At 35.8% G+C, this 23483-nt stretch overlaps 1 protein-coding gene across 2 annotated transcripts in view; it reads right to left on the bottom strand.

Moving 5' to 3' along the window:
• Positions 1–23483, bottom strand: part of UBR1 (ubiquitin protein ligase E3 component n-recognin 1) — a 159832-nt gene that overhangs the window by 90680 nt on the left and 45669 nt on the right. For both annotated transcript variants that reach the window (XM_027869880.1, XM_027869879.1), the window contains exons 6-17: positions 16507–16645; positions 14500–14562; positions 13962–14085; positions 13511–13615; positions 12785–12873; positions 10815–10913; positions 9748–9905; positions 7577–7676; positions 6648–6776; positions 4688–4868; positions 1496–1557; positions 503–613 (exon numbers count right to left, since the gene is read on the bottom strand). In XM_027869880.1, the coding sequence (XP_027725681.1) occupies positions 503–613; positions 1496–1557; positions 4688–4868; positions 6648–6776; positions 7577–7676; positions 9748–9905; positions 10815–10913; positions 12785–12873; positions 13511–13615; positions 13962–14085; positions 14500–14562; positions 16507–16645 (1360 nt within the window). The remainder of the gene's footprint in view (positions 1–502; positions 614–1495; positions 1558–4687; positions 4869–6647; positions 6777–7576; positions 7677–9747; positions 9906–10814; positions 10914–12784; positions 12874–13510; positions 13616–13961; positions 14086–14499; positions 14563–16506; positions 16646–23483) is intronic.

Here is a 23483-nt window from a genome sequence, read left to right as displayed (position 1 = left end):
GACGGCACAAAGCAGGTAATTAATACATGCTTGTTAAATGAACGAATTCAATATGTGAAATCATCCACCACTAAAGTCCTAGTTTGATCCTTGCTCATGATGTGGGCAAAGGCTCTTGAAAACTATGCCAGTAGAGCATAAGCTCGAGCAGGTCCTATTGATCAGGAAAGGCTTCAAAAATAGGCCTGGTAATACCCCATTTGTTGCTTGAGGGCTAGCCTCACTGTACATGTAGATTCATTTTTTTATTTAGTATTTTATTTTTCCCCAGTTACATGTAAAAACAATTTTTAACATTCATTTTTAAAACTTTTGAGTTCCAAATTCTCTCCCTTCCTCACTCCCCACCCCCACTCATTGAGAAGGCAAGCAATTCCATATAGGTTATACATGTATAGTCATGTAACATATATCCATAATAATCCACACTTAGATTCATTAATGAAAAAGGTTCAAAGACAGTTTAGATTCATCAACATGAAGAGCAGACTTTGGTGTGTACCTGACTAATTAAAGACAGACCATTTCTTCGCCACATATCAGCCCCAACTTGGGCAACCAAAACCAGACAACGCAAGGGATATTCTATCAGCAACTCCACTTGAAAATCTTCCTAAAAGAAGTAAACAGTGCACAAGATTAGCATTTTAATTTAAGTAAATTTATTTGTAGAGACAGGATTGTATTATTTTGGAGCTGCAGTGAAACTGCTAATACGTAGAGCAAGCAGCTTGGGAAAACTGGGAATGGACATAACCTATCCACTTCTTCCGCTGTTGTTCTTTTTGCCCTATCGGCCTGTAATAGCTTTGCTGGGAAAAAAATGGGAGATAATATAGGAGGAAGGGTGGCAGAATAACTTGCTTTCCTCTGGGATTACCCCTTAACAGATGGCAAGGTATGCTTAGAAGAGAAAAAATTCTAAGTGTAAAATGTACATTTTTATAAAAATTAATTTTTTTAAACCTAGAAATATGCCCCACAAGTAATGTGACATAGCTAGAAGGAGCCTTGGGTCCTAGTTCTAATTTTGTTAATAAGTGGCTTATGACTCTGGGCAACTTATCTGACCTCTCTAGGTTTCAACCTTCTCATCTTTAAAATGTGTAAGTTGAACTAAGGATTTCTCAGGTCAATTCTAGCTATAACATTCTAATGTAATTTCAACATGCCACACAGGATAACTTTCTAAGTAAGAATTTCTTTTTGGAGGGTGGGGCTAGGCAATGGGGTTAAGTGACTTGCCCAGGGTCACAAAGCTAGTGTCGAGTGTCTGAGGCTGGATTTGAACTCAGGTTCTAGGAGGACTCCAGGGCCGGTGCTCTCTCCACTGTGCCATCGAGCTGCTCCTCTAAGTGAGAATTTCAAGTGGATTTTCAAGCTATCCTTTTTTTTCTTCTTCACTGTTTCTTCACAATATTTCTTACTATTCATCAACTACGAAATGTTTAGAAATGAAAGATAAGAAAAATCAACACCTAAAGCAATTACTTACTGAAGGCACATATTCATGCAGTCTTGAAAAGGCTCCAATCTTACTTAAACGAACATGAAGACCTAAAACATGAAAGAAAAATGAGTATAACAAAATTCAACTAATATTGTTCAAGTCAAGTTGATACCTTCTGGACAATAAGGCAATCCTTTAAAAACTTTGCTTTTTATTGATAGGATTTATTTCCAAATACTCTTATCTTTGAATCTCTGACTCCATTTTTAATCAAGGTTATTAATAAATGCCAGTATAGTATAAAAGATTTAGAGCTAGATAGGAGTATAAAGATCATCAAATACAACCTCCTCTTTTATTTGATTACATTATTTAGATACTGAAGTCCAGAGAGGAACTTCTTCAAGGCCACACAGGTAGCAGGTGCCTGGGGAAAATATAAACTTAGGTTCTTCTCTAACTCCAAATCCAGCACTCATTATGTCACATGCCATTAATTATAATTTATAACTCTACATCACTCAAAAGCAATCAGTATTAAATAAATTTATGTGTGTACATATGTATATTACATATTATGTGTACAACAACAATAAATTTGACAAGTGATACGTTTATACATTATACAAAAAATATGGAGATCATTCTAAATTTAATCCACATTCAGAAGATATTAAAAAGGCACATAAAAATTTTTTTCTTTTTAAGATGACTTAGAATGTTGGTAGAAAATAATGTGATAATAAGGATTAAGTGCAAGGTCTTTCTATTATCACTTAAATGTTATAGATCGATAATCATTTTGCCCTGAAAACAGTCACCTAATGAGAATAAATCTAAAGACGTATAGACCATCAGGTGTGAAACAATCAGAATCTGACAGAAGGGAAATAAGGAGATAATATTTTGGAACTATCATCAATTTAAAAACCCCATCACAATTAGATTGAATGACTGAAAATAAGAATAAAAAAATAAGGATAAATGCAAGCATTTTTAAAAAATATTTTATTTTTTCCAATTACATGGAAAATTTTAACAATTGTTTTTAAAAATTTTAAGCTCTCCATTCTCTCTCTCCCTCCCCCCATCACATTAAGAAGGCAAGCAATTTTATACAGGTTATACATGTGTAATGATGCGAACATATTTCCTTATTAGTTACGTTGAGAAAGAAAACAAAAAAAAGCCAAGAAAAATTTAAAAAGCCAAAAAAAAAAATAGTATGCTATCTGCAGACTCCATCAGTTCTTTCTCTGGAGGTAGATAGCATTTTTCATCATGAGTCCTTTGGAATTATCTGAGATCATTACATTGCCGAGAATAGTTAAGTCATTCACATTTAATCATCATACAATATTGCTGTTACTGTGTACAATGTTCTCCTGGTTCTGTTCACCTCACTTTGCATCAGTTCATGTAAGTCTTTCCAGGTTTTTCTGAAAGCATCCTGTTCATTACTTCAAGTATTTTAGCAGGGAAGTATGGTGACATTAGCAGTATGATGGTCAAATTGGACAGTGGGAAGTATCAAGAAAAAACTATGTCTTTATTTCTGTTAAAATTTGATTAGGTGCAGGGCAGTGAGGTGGCATAGTGGATAGAGCACCGGCCCTGGATTCAGGAGGACCTGAGTTCAAATCCGACCTCAGATACATAACACTTCCTAGCTGTGTGACCCTGGGCAAGTCACTTAACCCCACTGCCTAACCAAAAAACAAAACCAAAAAAAACAAAAACAAAAACAAAAACAAATTTGATTAGGTGCATAAAATTGAATAGTAATTCTCAACAGCGTAATGTGAAAAGTTCTTACAGATGGTTTACAGTATGTTAAGTTAAAGAAAGTAAGGGGCTCAAGATAGAACTGGGGAGCAGCTAGGTGGCACAGTGGATAGAGCACAGCCTTAAAGTCAGGAGGACCTGAGTTCAAATCCGGCCTCAGACCAAACACTTGACACTAGCTGTGTGACCCTGGGCAAATAAACTTAACCCCAATTGACTAAAATAAATAAATAAATAAATGTAGCTTACTGTGCTGAATTAAATTAAAAAAAAAAAAGATAGAACTGGGCAAGCAGCAATGTATGGCATACAGTATTAGGTGAGAAGCAGCACAGCTTCTCGCTGTGGATAGAAAGCTGGGCTCATAACACTCCAATCCTGCCTTCAATATCTACTGATTGTGTGACCCTGGGCAAATCATTTAACTTCTCAGGGCCCAGGGCAAAACTCTAATACTCTAAGCTGCATTGATGGCATATATTGATAGGAGTTACATTTACAAGAGTTGATATGCTGATGAAATCATAAGACTGACTGATAAAAAAATCAGCCAACCCATATTGGGCATGGTCTGAGCAGAGGCAAATGTCCAAATGACTAGCTGCTAGATTAAAATGGTCTATTGATCCAAAAAGTTTGAATGCTGCTATTTAACAGTATCTCAAAGACATAATTATGCCTCTTTAGGTCCATTAAGTCCAATCCAATTTTACTGAAGTAGATTAATAAGTGGAATGAAAAGTCAGACTATTAAAATTGGAAGTAGACCTTCAAGTTCTTGATAAATTCAGGAAACCATCTAACTCAATGCAAATGATAAGAAAAAGAAAGTTATATAAAATTTTAAGTAGCGAAGGCCACTAGTCAGAGAGTTTTAACTATGGTGTCAAGAAGGGAACTGAGTATCCTCCTGAATTTTCAAAAACCTTTTTTCTTCCCTTATCAGGTCATTGATCAATTGCTCAAAGTGCCAGGCATATGATATCCCCAGTTTCCTATGTGACAGTTTCCTAAGTCACAGTACATGTAAGTAGGAATATAAGCTACTTGAGATCTCACTGGATGGATAGCTAGAGATATAGAGAGACAGAGAGATATAGGTACAGAACTATCTACAGAGATATAGATAGATCTCTATAGAAAGACAGATATGTAGAAATGAATATACACACACATACCTTTAAGGAGATGTATAGATATATAGCTATACATGTTCATATAGAGAGACAGAGAGAGAGAGGTATTTAGATAGAACTCTCTCTCTAGTCAATTTGTGCTTAACTTCTACAATAAAAAGAACTAGGATATGCTTCTAGACTGACATTTGGAACACAGTTTTCTGAATTAAAAAGAACTTTCTGAATAAAGACCTATTCTGGAAGCAAGAGGAGGTTTTATCACTTTGAGCACACAAAAACCAAAGATCATGTAACAAGTCTGAAAGATACTCACCAGCAAGTGTCCTGGAGAGCGGCAAATGTATACTGACAGGATCTACAGACACCTTGTAGGGCTTAAATTCCAAAGTGTGGCCATACAAATAAATTACAGACTTTTCATGAGAAATGTTACTTAAAGTACATTTCATCACAGCTTCAAAACAGTCTTTATAAGCCACTAATAACAGCTCTTCCTAAAAACAAACAAAAATACAAGAATGTTAACAAGACAGTCATTTAATTCTGTTCAGCAAAAATCTGCTAAACATCAACCACATGTAAAGAGCACTATGCAGGGTACTTGGGAAGAAAGAAAAACAAAATTTAGATAAGATACGGTTCTTTACCATCTAGCTGGGGAATATGACATACACAAATAACTAAAATACAACAAAAGTTCCTTAGATAACTATAAAACAAAGCACTTTGTGAGGTGAGTAAAGGGTTGTTATTGACTTAGGAAGGAGTGGGGAACAGCTTCTGGAAGAAGGCAACATTTGAGTCAAGCTGGGTAAGAAGTGAAAACAGGCAAAGATGGAGGACATTTAAGGTATACAATACAATTTTGAATGAGCTCAAAAGGCAAGAGCAGAAAACACAGAGACAAGAAAGGACAGGGCATATTCAAGAGATAAAGGGTGGTCTACTTGGCTACAAGTACATAAGTCCATAGTGGGCAACTAAGATGGTAAAGGACCTACAGAAAGTGATATATGAGGATCACTTGAAGATGTTGGGGATGTTTTGCCTGTAAAGAGAACATTTACTAAAATATAACAGTCATCATCAAGTATTTGAAAGGCTATTAAATCAAAGAGGAGTTAGATATGATCTTCTTGGCAATGGAGGGCTAAATAAGTAGCAACGGATAGAAGTTTTAATGAGGAAAATTTAGGCTTGCTCTAAGAAAATCTTCCTGACGACTTAAAACTATCCAAAAGTGGAATGGTCTGCTTTTGGAGGTAGTATATTCAACCTCCCAAAAAGCACTGAAGTAAAGGTTGGGCGGCCACTTATAGGATAAGTTAGAGGGCACTTTTGGATGAGACAGCCTTTGCGGTCCCTTCCAAATCTTTGGTAGGAGTAATATAAGACCTGAAAGGTAGAGTGATAACATACTGTGGGGGAGGGCTTGGGGGGGAATGGTGGGGCCTTAAAAACCAGGTAAAAGAATGTGAACTTTGTTCAGTAGGTAATGGGGAATCAATGAAGATTTCTGAGTAGAGGAGCAATACAAGTAAATCATTAGATAGCCTAAAAGGGTGAGAGAATAGGATAAAAAAGGCTTGTTCGGAGGTTAATAAAATAAACAGTCCAAGTAAGTAGTAATGATAACCTGTTTTATGGTGCTGGCACTAAGATGAAAAAGAAGAGGAATGACTATAAGAGATGTCATGGGGGCGGAACTCATAGATCTTGGTAATCAACTGGCTATGAGAGGCGAGGGAGAGGAAAAAAGTCAAAGATAACACCAGGTTTCAAACCTTGGAAACTGGGTGAATACCACTGATGTAAAAAGTGATGTCAGAAGGAAGAAAAGGTTCAAAGTAAAGAAAATAAGCTCCCTGTTGGATAGGTGGCATTCATTCATTCATTCAACAAATATTTAATGAATTCTTACTATGTACAAAGCACAGTGTTAGACTGTCTTATGAATACAAAGAAAGTCACTGCATTTATGGGTAGTCTGAATCTCTAAAAAAGACAAGAAATGTACAAAAATAAATCAAATATAAGGTAGTATGTGTGAATTGCCACATAAACAATACAAATTAAGTGCTAAAGAATAGAAGTAGCAACAACTTCCAGCTGGGATAAGAGTAAGAGTTACAAAATAGGTGGCATTTGAGCTCGGCCTAAAAGGATAGGTATAATTTAATAAGATGGAAAGAGAAAGGGAGGGTATTCCAGTAGGGAAAAACTTGAGCAAAGACATAAAACAGAAAAAAAATCTCATAATAAGATTTACTTACATCAGAAGCACACCATTCTTGGAACATTAAAAGAATGTTTTTCAACTGCATCTGAATAGCAATAGCAGCCTCCCAGTCTGGCTCCACTTCAATGTGCTGCCCTACTTGCCTTTTGATCTCTTCCATTCCCTGAGAATAAAACCCAACAATACACACACACACACACACACACACACACACGCACACACACACAGAGTTTTAAAATATAGCTATAGATATAGATACATACAAACACATACCCACACTTATACATGTATATATGTGTATGTGCCTGTGTGTGTGTGTATAAAAACATGGTTGTTCTCTCTTCTGTGATCTTTTTTTAAAGGTATTATTGTCACAATTCAAAGAAATACATTTTAACAGAAAAATGAATAATAAAAATGCCTTTAATTTACATAAACTGAATATCCTAGAGAATTTAAAAAAAAAAGACTGGTTCATTTTATAAAGAGCTAAAGTGAAATACTAACAGAACTATTAAAGGAGTACATAATGGAAATTCTATTTGGGGACACGTTATAAACTTCTATTTTGTTCTTTCTCAATTAAGGTAATTATCTTCAAAATAAAAAACATAAATAATTTCAAATATTTATAGGATCAGGGCTCTGTATCTGGAAGAAACCTCAGGTCATCCAGTCCAACTCCTTTATTTTATAGATGAGGAAACTGAGTTTATGGGAGGTTAAGTGACTTGCCCAAGGTCACACAGGTAGTATCAGAGGCAGGATTTGAAAATCCAGATTGTTTGATTCTAGAGTTAGCATTCTTTCCCTTACACTAGGCTGCCTCCTACATACAGTAAGAAAAGAAAACTTGTCATACATGATCCTCAAAGATAAAAAGACCAGAATGATTTTAGACAGATTTAATATCATTCCTCTATGTGTCTTCCATTAATGATGACCAGAGATTAAATAAAGTACCTGCATGCATGCAAGAATCTTCAGGAAGGATCGAAAACCTTCAAGAAATTGTATTTTTAATTTATCTGACCATATTGCGGGCTTACTGATAAGGACATACCTGTTTCAAAAGACAAGGAAATATGTTACTTACCTACCTAGAGATAATTTTATAGTTCACGAGGTTACAAACACTATCATTAACATTCTTTATTTAAATAAAGCAACAAAAAAAACCACCATCTCATTTATTGCAATAATCTGAAACTCCAGCAAACAGGGATTTGGATATGCTAATTTATTTTCTGGCTGATAAATGAATATGTGATTCATAATATGGCTAAGTGAATATGAGCATTATGATAAGTGAATATGAGCATTCAGGCAAATGTCAAACAAGGAAGAAAATATACCTACACACCATATCCGGTGAGACAGGTATGGTTTCTTAACTGGGCTACTAACTCAACCTAATAAAAGCTTCCACACAGATTTCCTAGGTTGAATATAATACAAACCTATATTCTGCTAAATGGAGAGATGGCTTACAGGCTTGCTATAAAGAGGCAAAAAAAGGAATTGGCAGGAATGGTTTTATCACACAGAAAAGAGGCATTATTTCATGAGATACTTGGTTATCCAAATGACCTAGTACTTACGGTATGCATTTGCAAAAAAGATTACCATAAAAATAACTGCCATTTACGTGCAGATTCTGTTGCAGAAGGTGAGGAGACAGCAATCCTATGGAAAACTTCGTAGGGATACCCTGATTCAAAGAACTTCTAAGACACTCAAGACATACACTAATACCCTGTGTTTTCAATGCAAATGTCAGCATATGTTGTAAAACCTTGTTCAGGAATAAGAAAAGAAAGGGGCCAAAAACTATTCAGAAACCACATTCCTGTGGCCTATACAGCTCAAAAACTTTCTTTAAAAGAATCAGGAGGTGTGAAACATGGCAAGCATTAAATAACATAAAAAAATGTAATTGATTAGATTCTAATACCAGAAATGACTGGTTATCAATGAGGGAGTCATTTTCAAATCAGCAATATATGTTCAAATTTGTCAAAGCAAAGATCAAAATTAATACCAAAAATAAGGAGACAGAGCATGTAGTTGAGGCAGCTCCAAAATGACCTATTTAAACAAGCTGATGGTGCTACAAAAAAAAAAAAAGGTGGAGGAAGAAATGGAAAAAAGAATAATCACCAAACTACCATCCCACAATTTCTTAATGAAGTTTAATTAATGTAAAGCAATCACTAAAAAGAGAAGACTAAAAGAGCCTAGAAATTACCTCAGTCAGCAAATATTTTGTTTCTTTGACAAGATATTTATAGTAGTCAAGGGCAACACTGGTCTAGAATATAAAATCAACTGCAAATATTATCTTAAAAAATAACAAGAAAAAAACAGAAGGGAAATGTTTAGAGAAAGCTTGGTACACAGTCAAAAAAAAGTGAAAAGATATAACCTAATTTTCTTCTTTTCTTTTTTCTTTTCCTTTAGGAAAAAAAAAACCATTAAATTCTTATACATATAGACAACTTATCCATCACTGCTTACCTAGCAGTTAGGATACTGGAAGGAAAAAGCATGAACACACAATACTGACTGATCAAATTCAATGATGCCCAAAGGAACTAAGTGTGTGTTTCAATGTCAGTTTGGAAGAAGTTGAAGAGATCCAAGGGATCCAAGCTCCATACTCCATACATCCAAGCTTTGGAGAAGGAGAAAACCTTGTTACAGCCTGACTGTCTCCTTGATAACACACTGAAGCTTGTCCACGGGTTCAGAAGCAGGGTTGTTCTAATTGCTATAGAGAAGAGTTTCTCAAAACCACCTGCATCAGCAGGTTTCCTGCCCTTGTGGCCCACTGTTCAACAGAGCATCACTTGGAATTGGAGTTGTCACAAGGAAAGTTCTCTTGGTTGCTCTCTATGACCAGCAATTTCTCCCTGCTAGCCAATTTAGGCACAATGAAACTACGATGCAACAAGGCAAAATTATCCCAGTTATGAATATGGACATGGACACACAGCAATCCTTTGTTTCTTACTCTTCTGCTAATAAAATCCTATGTAACAAAATATATTCATGGTTGATCTCAAAGGGAGAAATAAAGTAAGAATACATACTACTTAAAAGATAACCCACACCATTTCCCAAAATCAACTTACTTGAGGTCACATATAACTGCATATACCCTTCCCAATTTGTCCTGGCTGTAACCCTGGAAGTTGAATTTGTTGTTCTTGTCCAAGTATTCTGGTAAAACTTCTAGCAGTGTTTCAGTAATGACAGAGATAACATTCTGCTCTTCAATGAGATGACGAGCCTACACAGTATTTCAATAATACTGACTTTAATATTAAGCCCTCATATGTACATCATTTATTTATTCAGCAAATTTTAGAAAACAAAGTCAGCACTCAACCTAAAAATCCTCATCCTTACCACCATAAGACCCATTAGAGAAGGAGCAAATAGAGAACCAGGTTATATACTCATTATCAGGGTGTTGTGTAAGGAACAGTACAGAAAACAGACATACCTTTCAAAACTGACTACGTAAGGATCTGCTCTAAAACTATCACCTTTGCTTATAATCACAGAATTAAGATTTAGAACCAGGAAGAAGTAGAAATCATCTGTCCAACCCCTCTGAAACCCAGAAGTTAAGTGACTTTCCCAAGTAAAAAAATTGGGCTTTGAATTCAGGTCCACTAACTTCCGATCTAACATTCTTTCCATTGAATCATGCTTCCTATTCTGCTTCTTCCAACTATTATCCAGTTTACTGAAAATACATAAAGAGAACAGAGATGATCTCTCAGGAGACACTAAGGAAAGCAGAGCTCTCTGTTCTTGAGGGCTAGATACCATAATCCCCAACAACTGGAAACCTTCAGCAAGTTTCCTTCTTATCCTGGCTTTTTATTCCAAAACAAACAAAAAAATTTAGGAATGAAAGAATGTTTAACAAAAACAAATTTTTCACATGCAGAAATACATATGCACACACATTCAGAAAGCAGGTCTGATTTAACTGTATGGGCCCAGAATGGCTACGTGGACCCTGACAGAATCCTCACATCCATTTCCAGGAAAGCTTGTACTCAGGTATTTATGTAGTTTGGGTGGCAAGTAGATGAGTGGCAATTTTATTGATTGCTTTAATTTTAAGAAAATGTAAAAGTTAACATGAACAATGAAGAGTAGGAACAAAGCAGTAACCTGTACATACCAGAGTAGGAACAGTAAACATCTGAACTGATAATGAAGTCACAGAGAGACTTCTATCATGATCATCACTGATGTAGTCTTTCTGCAGTGGTTTATAAAACTGAAAGATTTTTAGAGAATCTGGATTACCAACCATTATTAGAAACTTTTCAAATCATTGAATTTAACTAATATACAGAGACAACAATATCAGAAACATCAAAAAACCTGAATTCTATCCCTAGGCCTATCATCCTCATGTGCCCCTAAGTTCTACATCTATAGGGCTAAACTAAACATAATCTTTATTTACTAGAAATATTGTGCTGATTAATAACATTTTGAAAGCACCTGGAAAAGATGCATAAATATTAGTTTGATGACCGAAAGCAACGAATCTGAGAACTATGAAATAACCCAGAGGCAGCTTCAAAGAGTTAGGATTGGGTGGATCCTCCCTATACCCATAGGATCTGAGGATGTACTCAGCAGAGAACAAGAGGTTTCCTCTTCGTGTCTGTTGAGGATTATTAAGTTCATAATAAAAATACCTTTTAGAGTTTTTTTTTTTAAACAAAAACGAATTTCCTAAAGTGATGAGGAATCCCTATGGAGAATAGGTAACTTTAGAATTGAGGAGTAAAGTAAGTAAGGAAGTAAGGCAGCATGTATATGCTAGTAATTATTCAGAATGTGGCTTAATATTCAGAATTCTAATTTGAAAGTAAGACAACAACTGGGGGCAGTTGCAAGGTAGAAATCATCCTTTTACTCCTTACAAAGTCAATCTGTTACTGTAGGGATGGGCCCTTCTATGTACCTAACTTCTTGGGGATAAACCACTGAAATAGAGTCTTCACAAAACTGACTCAGAATTCTAGGCCTATCATTTTAAAAATTTGCATTCATAAGATGTGGCCATGGTGTTAGATCCAAACAAATATCATCTATAGGGGAGACAAGCCTTTACCTAAAAATTATACTGGCCACATTCATGTTCAACATTCTGCCTGATAATGGCAAAAAGGGGTATGTTTTAGAACAACATGACTGCCTTCCTTGCTATCAACCTCAAAATTCAAGGGTGTATCCCAAAAGATCCTAGCTTATTCTTAATGATAGATCATGTTATGGATTGGTTATTCATAAGTTCACTCTTCTTGCACAGATTTCAACTTGTAATTTTGGCCTATCTCACCATACTCTCTATACTTGTCTACCACAATCTTCATTCCACCTTCAACTTCCAATCTCAGCCTGACTCTTTTTCTTGGCTCAGTCTCAGGACTCTTAGAACTGCTTAAAAATCAAAATTGAATCAACTAATATTTATTGAACACCTACTATGTGTAAAGTCTATGGAGGGTAAAAGGAATATAAGACCCAGTCCCTGATCTTAAGGAGCTTATAGTCTAGTTGAGAAAACAAATTATAAATGTGTGAAAAAGTAAGCAATAATGCAAGAAATAAATAAAGGAGATAAAGAGTACTGGGTGAAACCTCTGTGGAAGATTTAAGGAAAGAGAGACAGAGACAAAAAACTGTATCAATGGAAGAAATATCCACACCAATAAAAGCATAGATCTATCAGAGTATAACAGTGGAGGAGATAGGATTAAAGCTCCCCTTTTCATTTTAGCCTTGAAAATACAAGAGTAATTTTAGTGCCTAACCCGATTCCTGTTTCTAAGTTTTATAAGTTTTCCTCCCCTTAATCTCAAACTATTTCTCTAATTCATCTTCTGCCTCAACACATTAACGAATGAAGAGATTAAGTAGATTGAGTATTTATGCAAATATCCTCCCCTTACAAGGTTTTGTGTTCCCTACAGGAAACCATTTATGAGACTATCAGATGCTGAAAGTAAACAATAAAAATGAACTATAAAAATTTTCAGAAGTACTCAACTCCTGTTTCTATTCTTTTACTTATAAAAACCACCATATTCATAGCCACAGACTAATACTTCCATACAGATAGAGATAACAGACCTTCACAAATTCCATGGCAAAGAGTTTTTTATATTCTATTTCCATGAAAAAACTGCTGAAGATCAATTCATGAAGTATCTTACGTGCACCTGTAAAAAATAACATTTTATGGGGGTAGAAGGCAGGAAAATTTTCCAGGATATTCTAAAAATAATAAACATGCTAACAGGCCTCATGCAAAATATTAATTCACCATTGTTAATAAAATAAAGCCATAAATGCAGTTTTTCTTGTTTTCTCCAAATACCAGCATTTCTATAACTCTTCAATTTATTTTAATGTCCTCACTTAGCCTTTCCTCTTATTTCATATTTATATAATGAATGTGGATTTATTAAAAATATGAAAGAAATAGCCTTTCTTGAACAGCCCCTTCTTTTTTCTGATTTTATCACCATCATTCTTCTTTTCCTCTGTCCTCTCCTTTACTTTTTTCTCCCTCATGAAGAATTTTTCAAGAGTAACTTGAATAAGATCAATGAAGGACTACCATATGAATACATGACTAACAGAGGACTGAAGAGAAATTGAGGTTAGAGAAATACAAGCTTGATAACTGAGCTTAGCCTAAAAGAATATCCCCCTTCACCAACAAATGACTAAATAATTTCTTTACCTTAAGGTATCCAAGCATTTTAAAATCAACAAAGTCAGTCAATTTATTATTGAGGGAAGTACTTGTTAAAATGGATTATGGCTCTTATTCAAAGCATAAGATCTACCCACCTTTATAAAGCTTTGCATCCCAAAGCATTAACTTGCTTATGTGGCAGGGATCATTAGGAACATCTTCTTGGAGGCAGGCCTGGCAGAAGATCTGCCGAAAATCACCTGGGAAAGAAAAGTCGATGCAAACATTCACACTTTACTCAATCCTTCTCCAAAAACACATAGTCCAGATTGTCTTTAAATATTATAATAATTACTAGTGTCAAAATAATAGTCAGATATTAACAATTGGCTGCTTTATTTTAAGGAATTAAGAACCAATTAAGAAAACAATTAAGGATCTATTAAAAATACAAGATATGACCCTGAAAATATATCAAAAGTTTAACAAAGGAGGAAATAGATTAATATAATCACCTTAATTTCAAAAATAGTCTATTCAATCATATTTTAAAGCCATGGGTAAGAAAAGAATGTTTATAAGGAATATAAAGGAATATGTGCTTACTTGAATAGCTCATAAGTTTGTTCAACCAGGTGCCAAGGCGCAAAGCAAATTTCTGATGAGCCATAACATCAGCATGTAGAACTTCTACATGAAGTGGATGCTGAGAAACATTTTCTGAATGAAACTAGAGATATACAAAATAATTAAAGAAAACAAAGAACAGATTGTTAGGAAAACTTAAAGCATAACTCAAACTGCCTTCAGACTTTAATTTAAACAACAGAATCTTATAATTTGTTGAATTCATCTAAAATGTATCTCAATTGCTTTTCATCTTTATTTAATTCCTTCCTTCTAAAGTCAATTTCCTGTTCACGAGGATTATGGCAAGTGGGGAAAGAAGAACAGAACACGTTAACCAGTGAGCCCTCAAGCTTCCAGGAGGCCGTGATCATATCAGTTTGATTTAGCTTTATTCTGTGGGGTGTCCTGTTGCCCCTCCTATAACTATCTCCTCTGGACCACAACTCTCAACTTCCCCTCCACCGACACAGTTCTCTCATGGTTCCCTTTGTATGTTCAAATACTTGGAAATTACCTTGATACTTTCCTTTGCTTCTCGACAATGAACACAAGATCCTAGTTTAACAGCCCGACGACCCTAATTATAAACAAAATTTGGAGGATTATTAAATAATGGAGTGACATCAACACTAAGTGACACTGGCACTAAAAATCTAAGAAACTATGAATTATTAAAACTTGCTTGCTGAAGCCAAGACCAAAGATGAGTCTGTCTCTACCAAGTTCACTTGAAATTCTAAAAAGGAAAAGTGAAGGCTGGTGGCTATATAGCCCAAGACTCTCTAATCCTATGGCTTCGGATGTTAACAGGATCAGAACTGCAACTTTTTCTTAAGTTTGTGGTGTCTTTTATGAAAGTAATAGACTCTGTGTTAAACCTGCCTAAGAAATGAGTACTGGGCCCAGAGTTCCCTGAGCTTCACAGACTTGTGGCTATGAAAAGTCACTGAAGTGTAGCAGCACGCTGATCCTCACACCATCTAGAACTCACACAAATTATAGAGTTGGTTAGTCCCTCAAAAGTTATCTAGTTCACCCCCATCCAAAGTGCAAGTCCCTTCTTCAACATCCCAGGGAAGTAGTCAGTGAGTCTCTACTTGGAAGATCTCAAGTGACTGAAAACTCACTTCTCTGCCAGATTATTATTACTACTTTATGAAAAAGTTTGGAGGTGGTGAGAGAAACATAGCTGTCTTCAAATATATGAAGGGCTATCAACTGAAAGAGGAAATCAGATAGTCCCAGTTTCTGAAACTGATTCTTATATGGCATAACTTCCAGGCCTTTTACCATTCTATTTGCCTCTGGGATGGCACACGAAAAGATGGGCTTTATATCCTGGAGAATATATTTTAAACCATTTCTTTCAAAGTCTCATTGAAGCTGGCATCTGTGATTTGTAAATGTTAATAATTACTGCTAAACAAATTAGGTACCACATTCTACTGTGTGGGCCAAAGTTTAATATAAAGCAATCACTTGGCTATAACATAGTCAGTCATTAAAAGAGTTTAAATGCTTTTAAACCATTAGATTAGATTAGATATTAGAAGACAATGTTGTCCCTTAATATTTACATTCTTTTTAAAAGTAATTTGATAGCACACCTAAGGGAAAAGTTGATTGCATTTCAGGAGAAATAAACATAACATAAAGAAATAATTTATATCACATATACATATATACAAGACTTTTAAAACATGCATTAAAAAGTTAGAAATTCGATTGCTGTCAACTATGTAAAATACAGTATGCTTAACTCTTGATTACTCAGGAGCCGATTATTCAACATAAAGACTATTGAACACTTTTTGCTTCTGCTCTTCCCTTTTGCGAGTTGCGTTTTGATCCTTTTATAGTTACTACCTCCATAAGCAGCACAGAAATATAAGAGGAAAAAAATTAAACATTCTTGTTTAGAATGCCTGTGACACGAATAGCGTGAGGAAAACAGAAATCTTTCATGTGTAAATAGTATGTTTTCCCAATCATATTACAAATAGCTCAAAAGCAGGGACTAGTTCTTCTACTGTTTCTTTAACTCCCCTAGAATTTAATGAATAGAACAGGTAGAGTAAACAATGAATGCTTAATATTGAATAAATCATTTAAAATTATTCAAAATTAGTACTCGGTGATATAAAAATTAAACAACTTCATATATTAAAGAAAATAAACTAAAGCAAAGCAACAACAGCAGGTTTACTTGATCTGTTTTTCCATTATATTAAAATCTGCTACATATATAATCTGGGGTGTTACTAAATATACTCGTCTTAATTACCAACATAATAGAAAAAAGACTGGGAGTAAGATTATTCAAAATCTCAGATCAAAAGAACTAACTATTTGGTGAAATTTTTCTTCTTATTTAATTATTCTAGGAGAGTTAATAGGATATGAAGGTTAAATTAAAAGAATGCTAGTAATAATAAAGGTAGTAAATGGTAAATAAATATCTATTGGACTGCTGACTATCACACAGGATAATGTAACTGTAACGTATTAACATTTCACTAACCTCTTTGTCTATGGCAGTGGTATGCAATTGAGCTTCTGTAAGTTCACATTTAAGGGCTTTCTGTAGACTATATATAACATGGTCATAAGAATGGTGTTCATCATTGAAAAGGACACAATAATATCTTTCAGTTTTCGCCCTAATAAAGAAAAATTGAGACAATTAGATAATCAAAGGAAAACATGTAAAATACACTTGGCATACATATACAAATAAAACATAAGAAAATTCCATTATTCACAGTCAGATTATGGCATTAAACTTACCCTCATAAAACTTTTTAGGTTTTAAGTCAAGCAATCAACAAGCATTTATTAAATGCCTACCATGAGACAGCAGTGTGAGACAATGCAAAGAACAATGTATCTGAAGTCAGAGGATTTGGGCTCAAACCTCAAATCTGTTGTCTATTAGCTGTGAAATTTTGAGAAAGTCAAATAATTTCCACGGTCCTCAGTTTCATCATATGTAAAACGAGGGGTTTGGAATCGCTGGTCTCTGAGATCCCGTCCAGCCCAACATCGGGATCCTAAAAATGTCATGCTAGACTCTAAGCTAGGGGCTGAAGATACTAAACAAAAATGAAGTGCCTCCTGCCCTCAAGAAGCTCACCTTCTATTAAGGGAAACGATATGTACACAGAAATACATAAAGGACGTATACAAAATAAATGTAAGACTATTGGGGGATGGAGGACACAAGCAATTGAGGGGTATGAAGAAAGGCTCCATTTAGAAAGCGGTGCTTCAGCAGAAGCTTGGAATAAGAGGATCTAAGAAAGGGAAATAAGAAAGGAGGGTGTTCAAGGCCTGGGGAAAAGTGAGAGAGAAGGAAAAGGCTCAAGATCTGGAACGCCATGTGTAAGGAACAGTAAGTAGGCCAGTTTGACTGGATGACAGAGGACAGGAAGAGGAGTAACATAAAATAATTAGGTGGGAGCCAGGTTGCAAATGCCAAATAATAAGTGACGTTATCACCTATCCTACATTAAGTACTTGACGTACAGTATCCTTTATTCTTTTTGCCTTTATTCCCCCATTCAAATTGTCTGACAAGTAGTTTCGAGACTAGAAATAGTTAATGTTCTTTTAACTAAAGTGCCTCATTACCACTGTGGTGCTACCAATATTACTGCCTTCCCAGCTTCTTCTCCCATTGTCATCCCACTACGCCTTGAGGTTATAAACCAAGAATACATGAAGTTCAGAAGGCAGCTATACTCAGATTTGGGCTTTCAAAGTCTAACTTAAATGACATACCTTTGATGAAATCTTCAAAAATTTTTTTTATTATGAACTTAAACACCCAAAGGGGAAGTATTTCCATATACACAGCAGAACACAAAAAGAGGACTGTATATGAAATTGTGAATTTCCATTACATAGCACCTGGACTTTTAAAAGTATATGATAAATTCTTTGCATTACTTTTAAATCTGTTCTGTTTGTGCTTCCTTCTGTTCTCTTCTGTACATTTCAAAAATGTTTCAATGACTCTTTTTTTGGCATCAGTATTAGTATCCCTTAACTTCCCCCTACCAATTACAAAAAACCCAGGGGGAAAAAGAGCCAAAATCCTATAACAAATAAGCACAGTCAAGAAAAATAAGACCACAAATGGCCATGTCCCAAAATGCATGTCTTTTTTTTTTTTTTTTTACAGCCTGAGTACATCACCTCTCTATCAGGAGGGTGGCACGCTTCTTACAAATCCTCTTGAGATATGGCTGGTCATCATGCAGATCAGAGAGCTCTTAAGCTGTTTTTCTTTTAATAATATTTTGGATTCTTTTTTCCCAATTACATGTCAAGACAATTTTTAGCACTCATATTTTACATGATTTTGAGTTCTAAATTTTTTTCTCTCCTTCCCTCCCCTTCCCTTTTCCTAAAATGGTAGGCAAATTGATATAGGTTATACATTTGCTATCATGTAGAACATATTTCCATATTAGTCACAGTTGTGAAAAAACAGATCAAAGGGAAAAGAAAAAAACCAAGAAAAAGAATAAAGTCAGTGAAAAAAGTATGCTTCAATCTGCATTCAGAGTTCATCGGTTCTTTATCTGGATGTGGATAGCATTTTCCTTCATGAGTCCTTTGTACTTGTATTGGATCATTGTGTTGCTGAGAAGAGCTAAGTTATTCATAGCTGATCATCACATAATGTTGCTGATATTGTGTACAGTGTTTTGGTTCTGCTCATTTCACTTTGCATCAGTTCATACATGTCTTTCCAGATTTTTCTGAAATCTGCCTATTTATCATTGCTTACTCACAGTAGTATTCTATTACATTCATATATCACAGCTTGTTCAGCCATAACCCAATTGATGAACATCCCCTCAATTTCCAGTATTTTGCCACCACAAAAAGGGCTGCTATTAATATATTTGTACATGTAGTTCATTTTCCCTTTTTTATGATCTCTTTGGAATAGAGACCTAGTAGTGGTATTGCTGGATCAAAGGGTAGCAGACTTTGGTAGCCCTTTGGGCATAGTTCCAAATTGCTTTCCAGAATGGTTAGATCAGTTCACAGCTCTACCAACAGTGCATTAGTGTTCCAATTTTCCCACATCCTCTTCAGCATATATAATTTTCCTTTTTATATTAGCCAATATGATAGGTGTAAGGTGGTACCTCAGAGTTGTTTTAATTTGCATTTCTCTAATCAAAAGTGATTTAGAGCACTTCTTCGTATGCCTATATATAGCTCTGATTTCTTCATCTGAAAACTGCCTGTTTATATCTTTTGACAATTTATCAATTGGGAAATGGCTTGTATTCTTATAAATTCAGTTCTCTATATATTTGAGAAATGAGGCCTTCATCAGAGACACTGGCTGTGAAGATTGTTTCCCAGCTTTCTGCTTTCCTTCTAATGTTGGTTGCATTGGTTTTGTTTGTGCAAAAGCTGTTTCATTTAATATAACCAAAATCATCTATTTAACATTTTGTAATGCTATGTCTTGTATGGTCGGTCATGAACCTGTAACTCACTTAACTTCTCCCTTAAGAATCTGGATGCTATGTTTAGTATTGACATTACTTCATTGTCTATGCCTTATCTCTTTTAATTTAATTAATTTAATTTTAATCTCTATTTTTGCTTTTGCTTTGTCTGAGATCAGGATTGCTACCCCTGCTTTTTTTTTTTTTTTTACTTCAGCTGAAGCATAATAGATTCTGCTCTAGCCCCTTACCTCTACTCTGTGTGTGTCTCTCTGCCTCAAGTATATTTCCTGTAAACAATATATTATAGGATTCTGGTTTTTGATCCACTGTTATCAGCTTCCATTTTATGAGAGAGTTCATCCCATTCACATTCACAGTTATGATTACTAACTGTGTATTTCTTTCCATCCTATTTTTCCTCCTGTTTGTCCTCTCTCTCTCTTTTCACCCTTTTCCTCCTCACCAGTATTTTGCTTCTGTCTAGTACCTCCTCCAATCTGCCCTTCCTTCTGTCAGTAACCCCTACCCTTTACTTGATTTCCTCCCCTCCTCCTTCCCTGTTGGGTAAATGGATTTTAATATTCAACTAACTGTGTATATTATTCCCTTTTTGAGCCAATACTGATGACAGTGAGGTTCAAGAGACACCCATTGCCCACCCTCCCATCTTCCCCTCTATGGTAATAGGTTTTTCATGCCTCTTCATGTGAAATAATTTATCCTATTCTACCACTCCCTTCCTTCTGCACCCAATGTACTCTTTCTCATCCTTTAGTACTTTTTTTATGCCATTCCCTCATATTCATCTTATACCATCTATGTATATTCCTTCTAGTTATTCTATTAGTGGTACAATTTTTAAGAATTACACATATTGGGGCAGCTAGGTGGCACAGTGGATAGAGCACCAGCCCTGAAGTCAGGAGGACCTGAGTTCAAATCCGGCCTCAGACCAAACAGTTGATACTTACTAGTTGTGTGACCCTGGGCAAGTCACTTAACCCCAATTGCCTAAAAATAAAATTTAAAAAAAAAAATTAAAAAAAAAAAAGAAAAGTATCATCTTCCTATGTAGGGATGTAAACAGTTCAGCTCCATTGAATCCCTTATGTTTTGTTTTCCCTTTTTACTTTTTTAGGCTTCCCTTCAGTCTTAATATTAGATATCAAATTTTTTGTTCAATTCTTGTCTTATCCTCAGGAAAGCTTGAAATTCTTCTATTTCACTGAATGACCATTTTTCCCCTTGAAGTACTATGCTTAATTTTGCTAAGTAGGTGATTCTTGGTTGTAGTCCTAGCTCCTTTGCCTTCTGGAATATCATGCTCCATGACCTCTGATCCTTTGTTGCAGCTGCTAAGTAAGCCCGTGTAATCCTGACTGTTGCTCCCGGATATTTGAATTGTTTCTTCTGTCCATTTCCAGTGTTTTTTCCTTAACCTGACAGTTCTGTAATTTGGCTATAATGCTCCCGGGATCTCTTTTCTCTAGGTAATCAGTGGATTCTTTCAATGCCTATTTTGCCTTCTGGTTCTAAGCTATCAGGACAGTTTTCCTTGATAATTTCTTGAAAGAGGCTTTCCAGGTCCTCCTTTTGATTATGGCTTTCAGGTACTACAATGATTCTGACACTGTCTCTCCTGGATCAATTTTCCAGGTCAGTTGTTTTTCCAATGAGGTATTTTACATTTTTTCTATTTTTTTATTCTTTTGAATGGTTTCTCTTGGAGTTATTAGCTTCCACTTACCCAATTCTAACTTTTAAGGAGTTGTTTTCCTCAGTAAGCTTCTGTACTTTCTTTTCCATTTGGTCAATTCTACTTTTTAAGCAGTTGTTTTCTTTTTCCAAGGTGTTGATTCTTTTTTCATAATTCTCTTGCATCACTCTCATTTCTTTTCCCAATTTTTCTTCTATCTCTCGTATATGATTTTTAAGCTCCTTTTTGAACTCTTCTATGAGTTTCTTTCTGGGCTTGAGACCACTTCCCATTTTTCTTTGGGGTTCTGCCCATGGTTGTTTTGACATTGTTGTCCGCTTCAGAGTTTGTGTCTTGATCTTCTCTGTCACCATAATAACTTTCTATGGTCAGACTCTTCTGTTGTTTTTTCCTCGTCTTTTTTGGCCTTTTTCCTTTCTTTTAAATTTGAGCTCTGCTCACCAAGTGGAAGGGGAACTGTTTCAGGCTTCTTGTGCCAGGGGCTGTAGGTCCTAGCTATTTATCTGGTGCTTCAATCATGTTGCCCTGAACATGGGTACCCTCATGTCTGATGCTGTGCTGAGGGAGTGGGGTGAGGGGGGTGGCTGGTGCTGCTGGAGGCTGTAGGAGTATGGCAGTTTACCTGGTGCTGAGCCAGAGTCCTAGTGTGGTGTGTGGCATGTGCTGAGGCTGTCGGGATGCTCCAGCATTTCCCTGGGGGCTACATTGAAGCACATGGCTGTCTGGCCACTGGAGATTACCCGTTTGCCGAGGGCTATGCTGAAGTAAGTGGAGGTCTGCCACTGGAGACTGCCTGTTTGCCTGGGTCTTTGCTGAAGCACATGGGGGTTCTTGAAGCTGGAGTCTGCCTGTTTCCCTGGTTATCCTGAGGCACATGAGAGGTCCTGGTGTTGGGGTATGCCTGCTGCGCTGCACTGGGGCTCAGGATCTCTTGCTGGTTTGCTGAAGTAGGGCTTGCTGCTGGCTTACTGGGACACTTCCTGTCTTAGCCTGCATGCCCCTTTTGCCCAAGTGAGACAGACCTTTCTTGGAGACCTTCCAAGTTTCTTGGACTTAAAGATTGTTTTGCTCCATCTTTTTGCTGGTTCTGCTATTCCAGGATTTATTTCAGTATGCTATTTTATGGTTGTTTGGAGGTGACTGTGGCAGTGTTACTGTGATTTACTGCTTACTCCGCCATCTTGGCTCCCAGAAGTTTCTTAAGTTGTTTTTCTTTATAACAATACTGTCCTTGTAAAATTGTTCTCTTGGTTCTTCTACTTCACTCTGCTTCAGCTCATACCACTCCAAATTCTCTGAAATTATCTCTTTATTCATTTGTTACGTCTACAGCTATTTCTTCTAAGGTATTATCTTCCCTCTTAAGCACCCCTTATACCTTCCCCTGCCCTCATCTCCACTTATTTGCCTATAGTTTGCTGCATTTATATAATGTTTATATAAACGGGTTCAACCCTCCTTTCTCTCCTTCAGATGACTGAAGTTAATCTGATACATCCGTATACTCTTCTTTCCACATACCCAATTATGAGTATCAGTAAGCCCTTCTGCCTCCTGAATTCATTTTATCCTTTCTTGTCTTCCTCCTCTTAAAACAAAAGGGCCACTTATTTTTTCTCCCCTACTGGAATGTTAGTGCCACATCACAGGCAGCTAGTTGGCATAGGGCAGAGGTGTCATACTTGTGGCTAACAAAACTCTCCAGTGCAGCTCAATCAGATTAAAATGTAATTGGGAAATGTTAAACAAAATAAATAAGAACACAATACAACATAGGTAATGCTAAGTTATGGTTTTCTAAGTCAATATGTGGCCCTAAGAGATACATCTATTTGAGTTTGACACTGCAGGTATAATACAAAGATTGCTACATTTGAAATCAGGAAACCTGAGTTCCAATCTTACCTCAGACAGTTACTAGCTATGTGACCATGACAAGTCACTTAACTTCTCTCAGTCTTAGTTTCTTCATCTGTAAAATGGGTATAATAAATAGCACCTACCTCACAAGGTTCTTATGAGGATATGAAAGCCTTAGAGAGCAATCTAAATGCTAATTATTGTTATGGCTATTATTATCTCATCATATAGTTCTTTCCAATTGCTCAAATAAATTAACCTTTCTAAATTTCTCTGGACTCTTGTATTTATATTTTAAAGTTTCTACTCAGCTCTGGTCTCTTAATCAGGAATGTCTGAAAGTCTTCTTCTAATAAAAGTCTATTTCTTTTCCCTCTATGATTTTACTTGAGCTTTTCAGAGTAAGTTATTCTTGATTGTAAACCTATGTCTTTCACCTTTTGG

Source organism: Vombatus ursinus, unplaced genomic scaffold (assembly GCF_900497805.2).
Source record: "Vombatus ursinus unplaced genomic scaffold, bare-nosed wombat genome assembly UNPS02014794.1, whole genome shotgun sequence".
NCBI lineage: Eukaryota > Metazoa > Chordata > Mammalia > Diprotodontia > Vombatidae > Vombatus > Vombatus ursinus.
The sequence above is the reverse complement of the archived record's forward strand: the minus strand, read 5'-3'. Positions and strand labels throughout refer to the sequence as shown.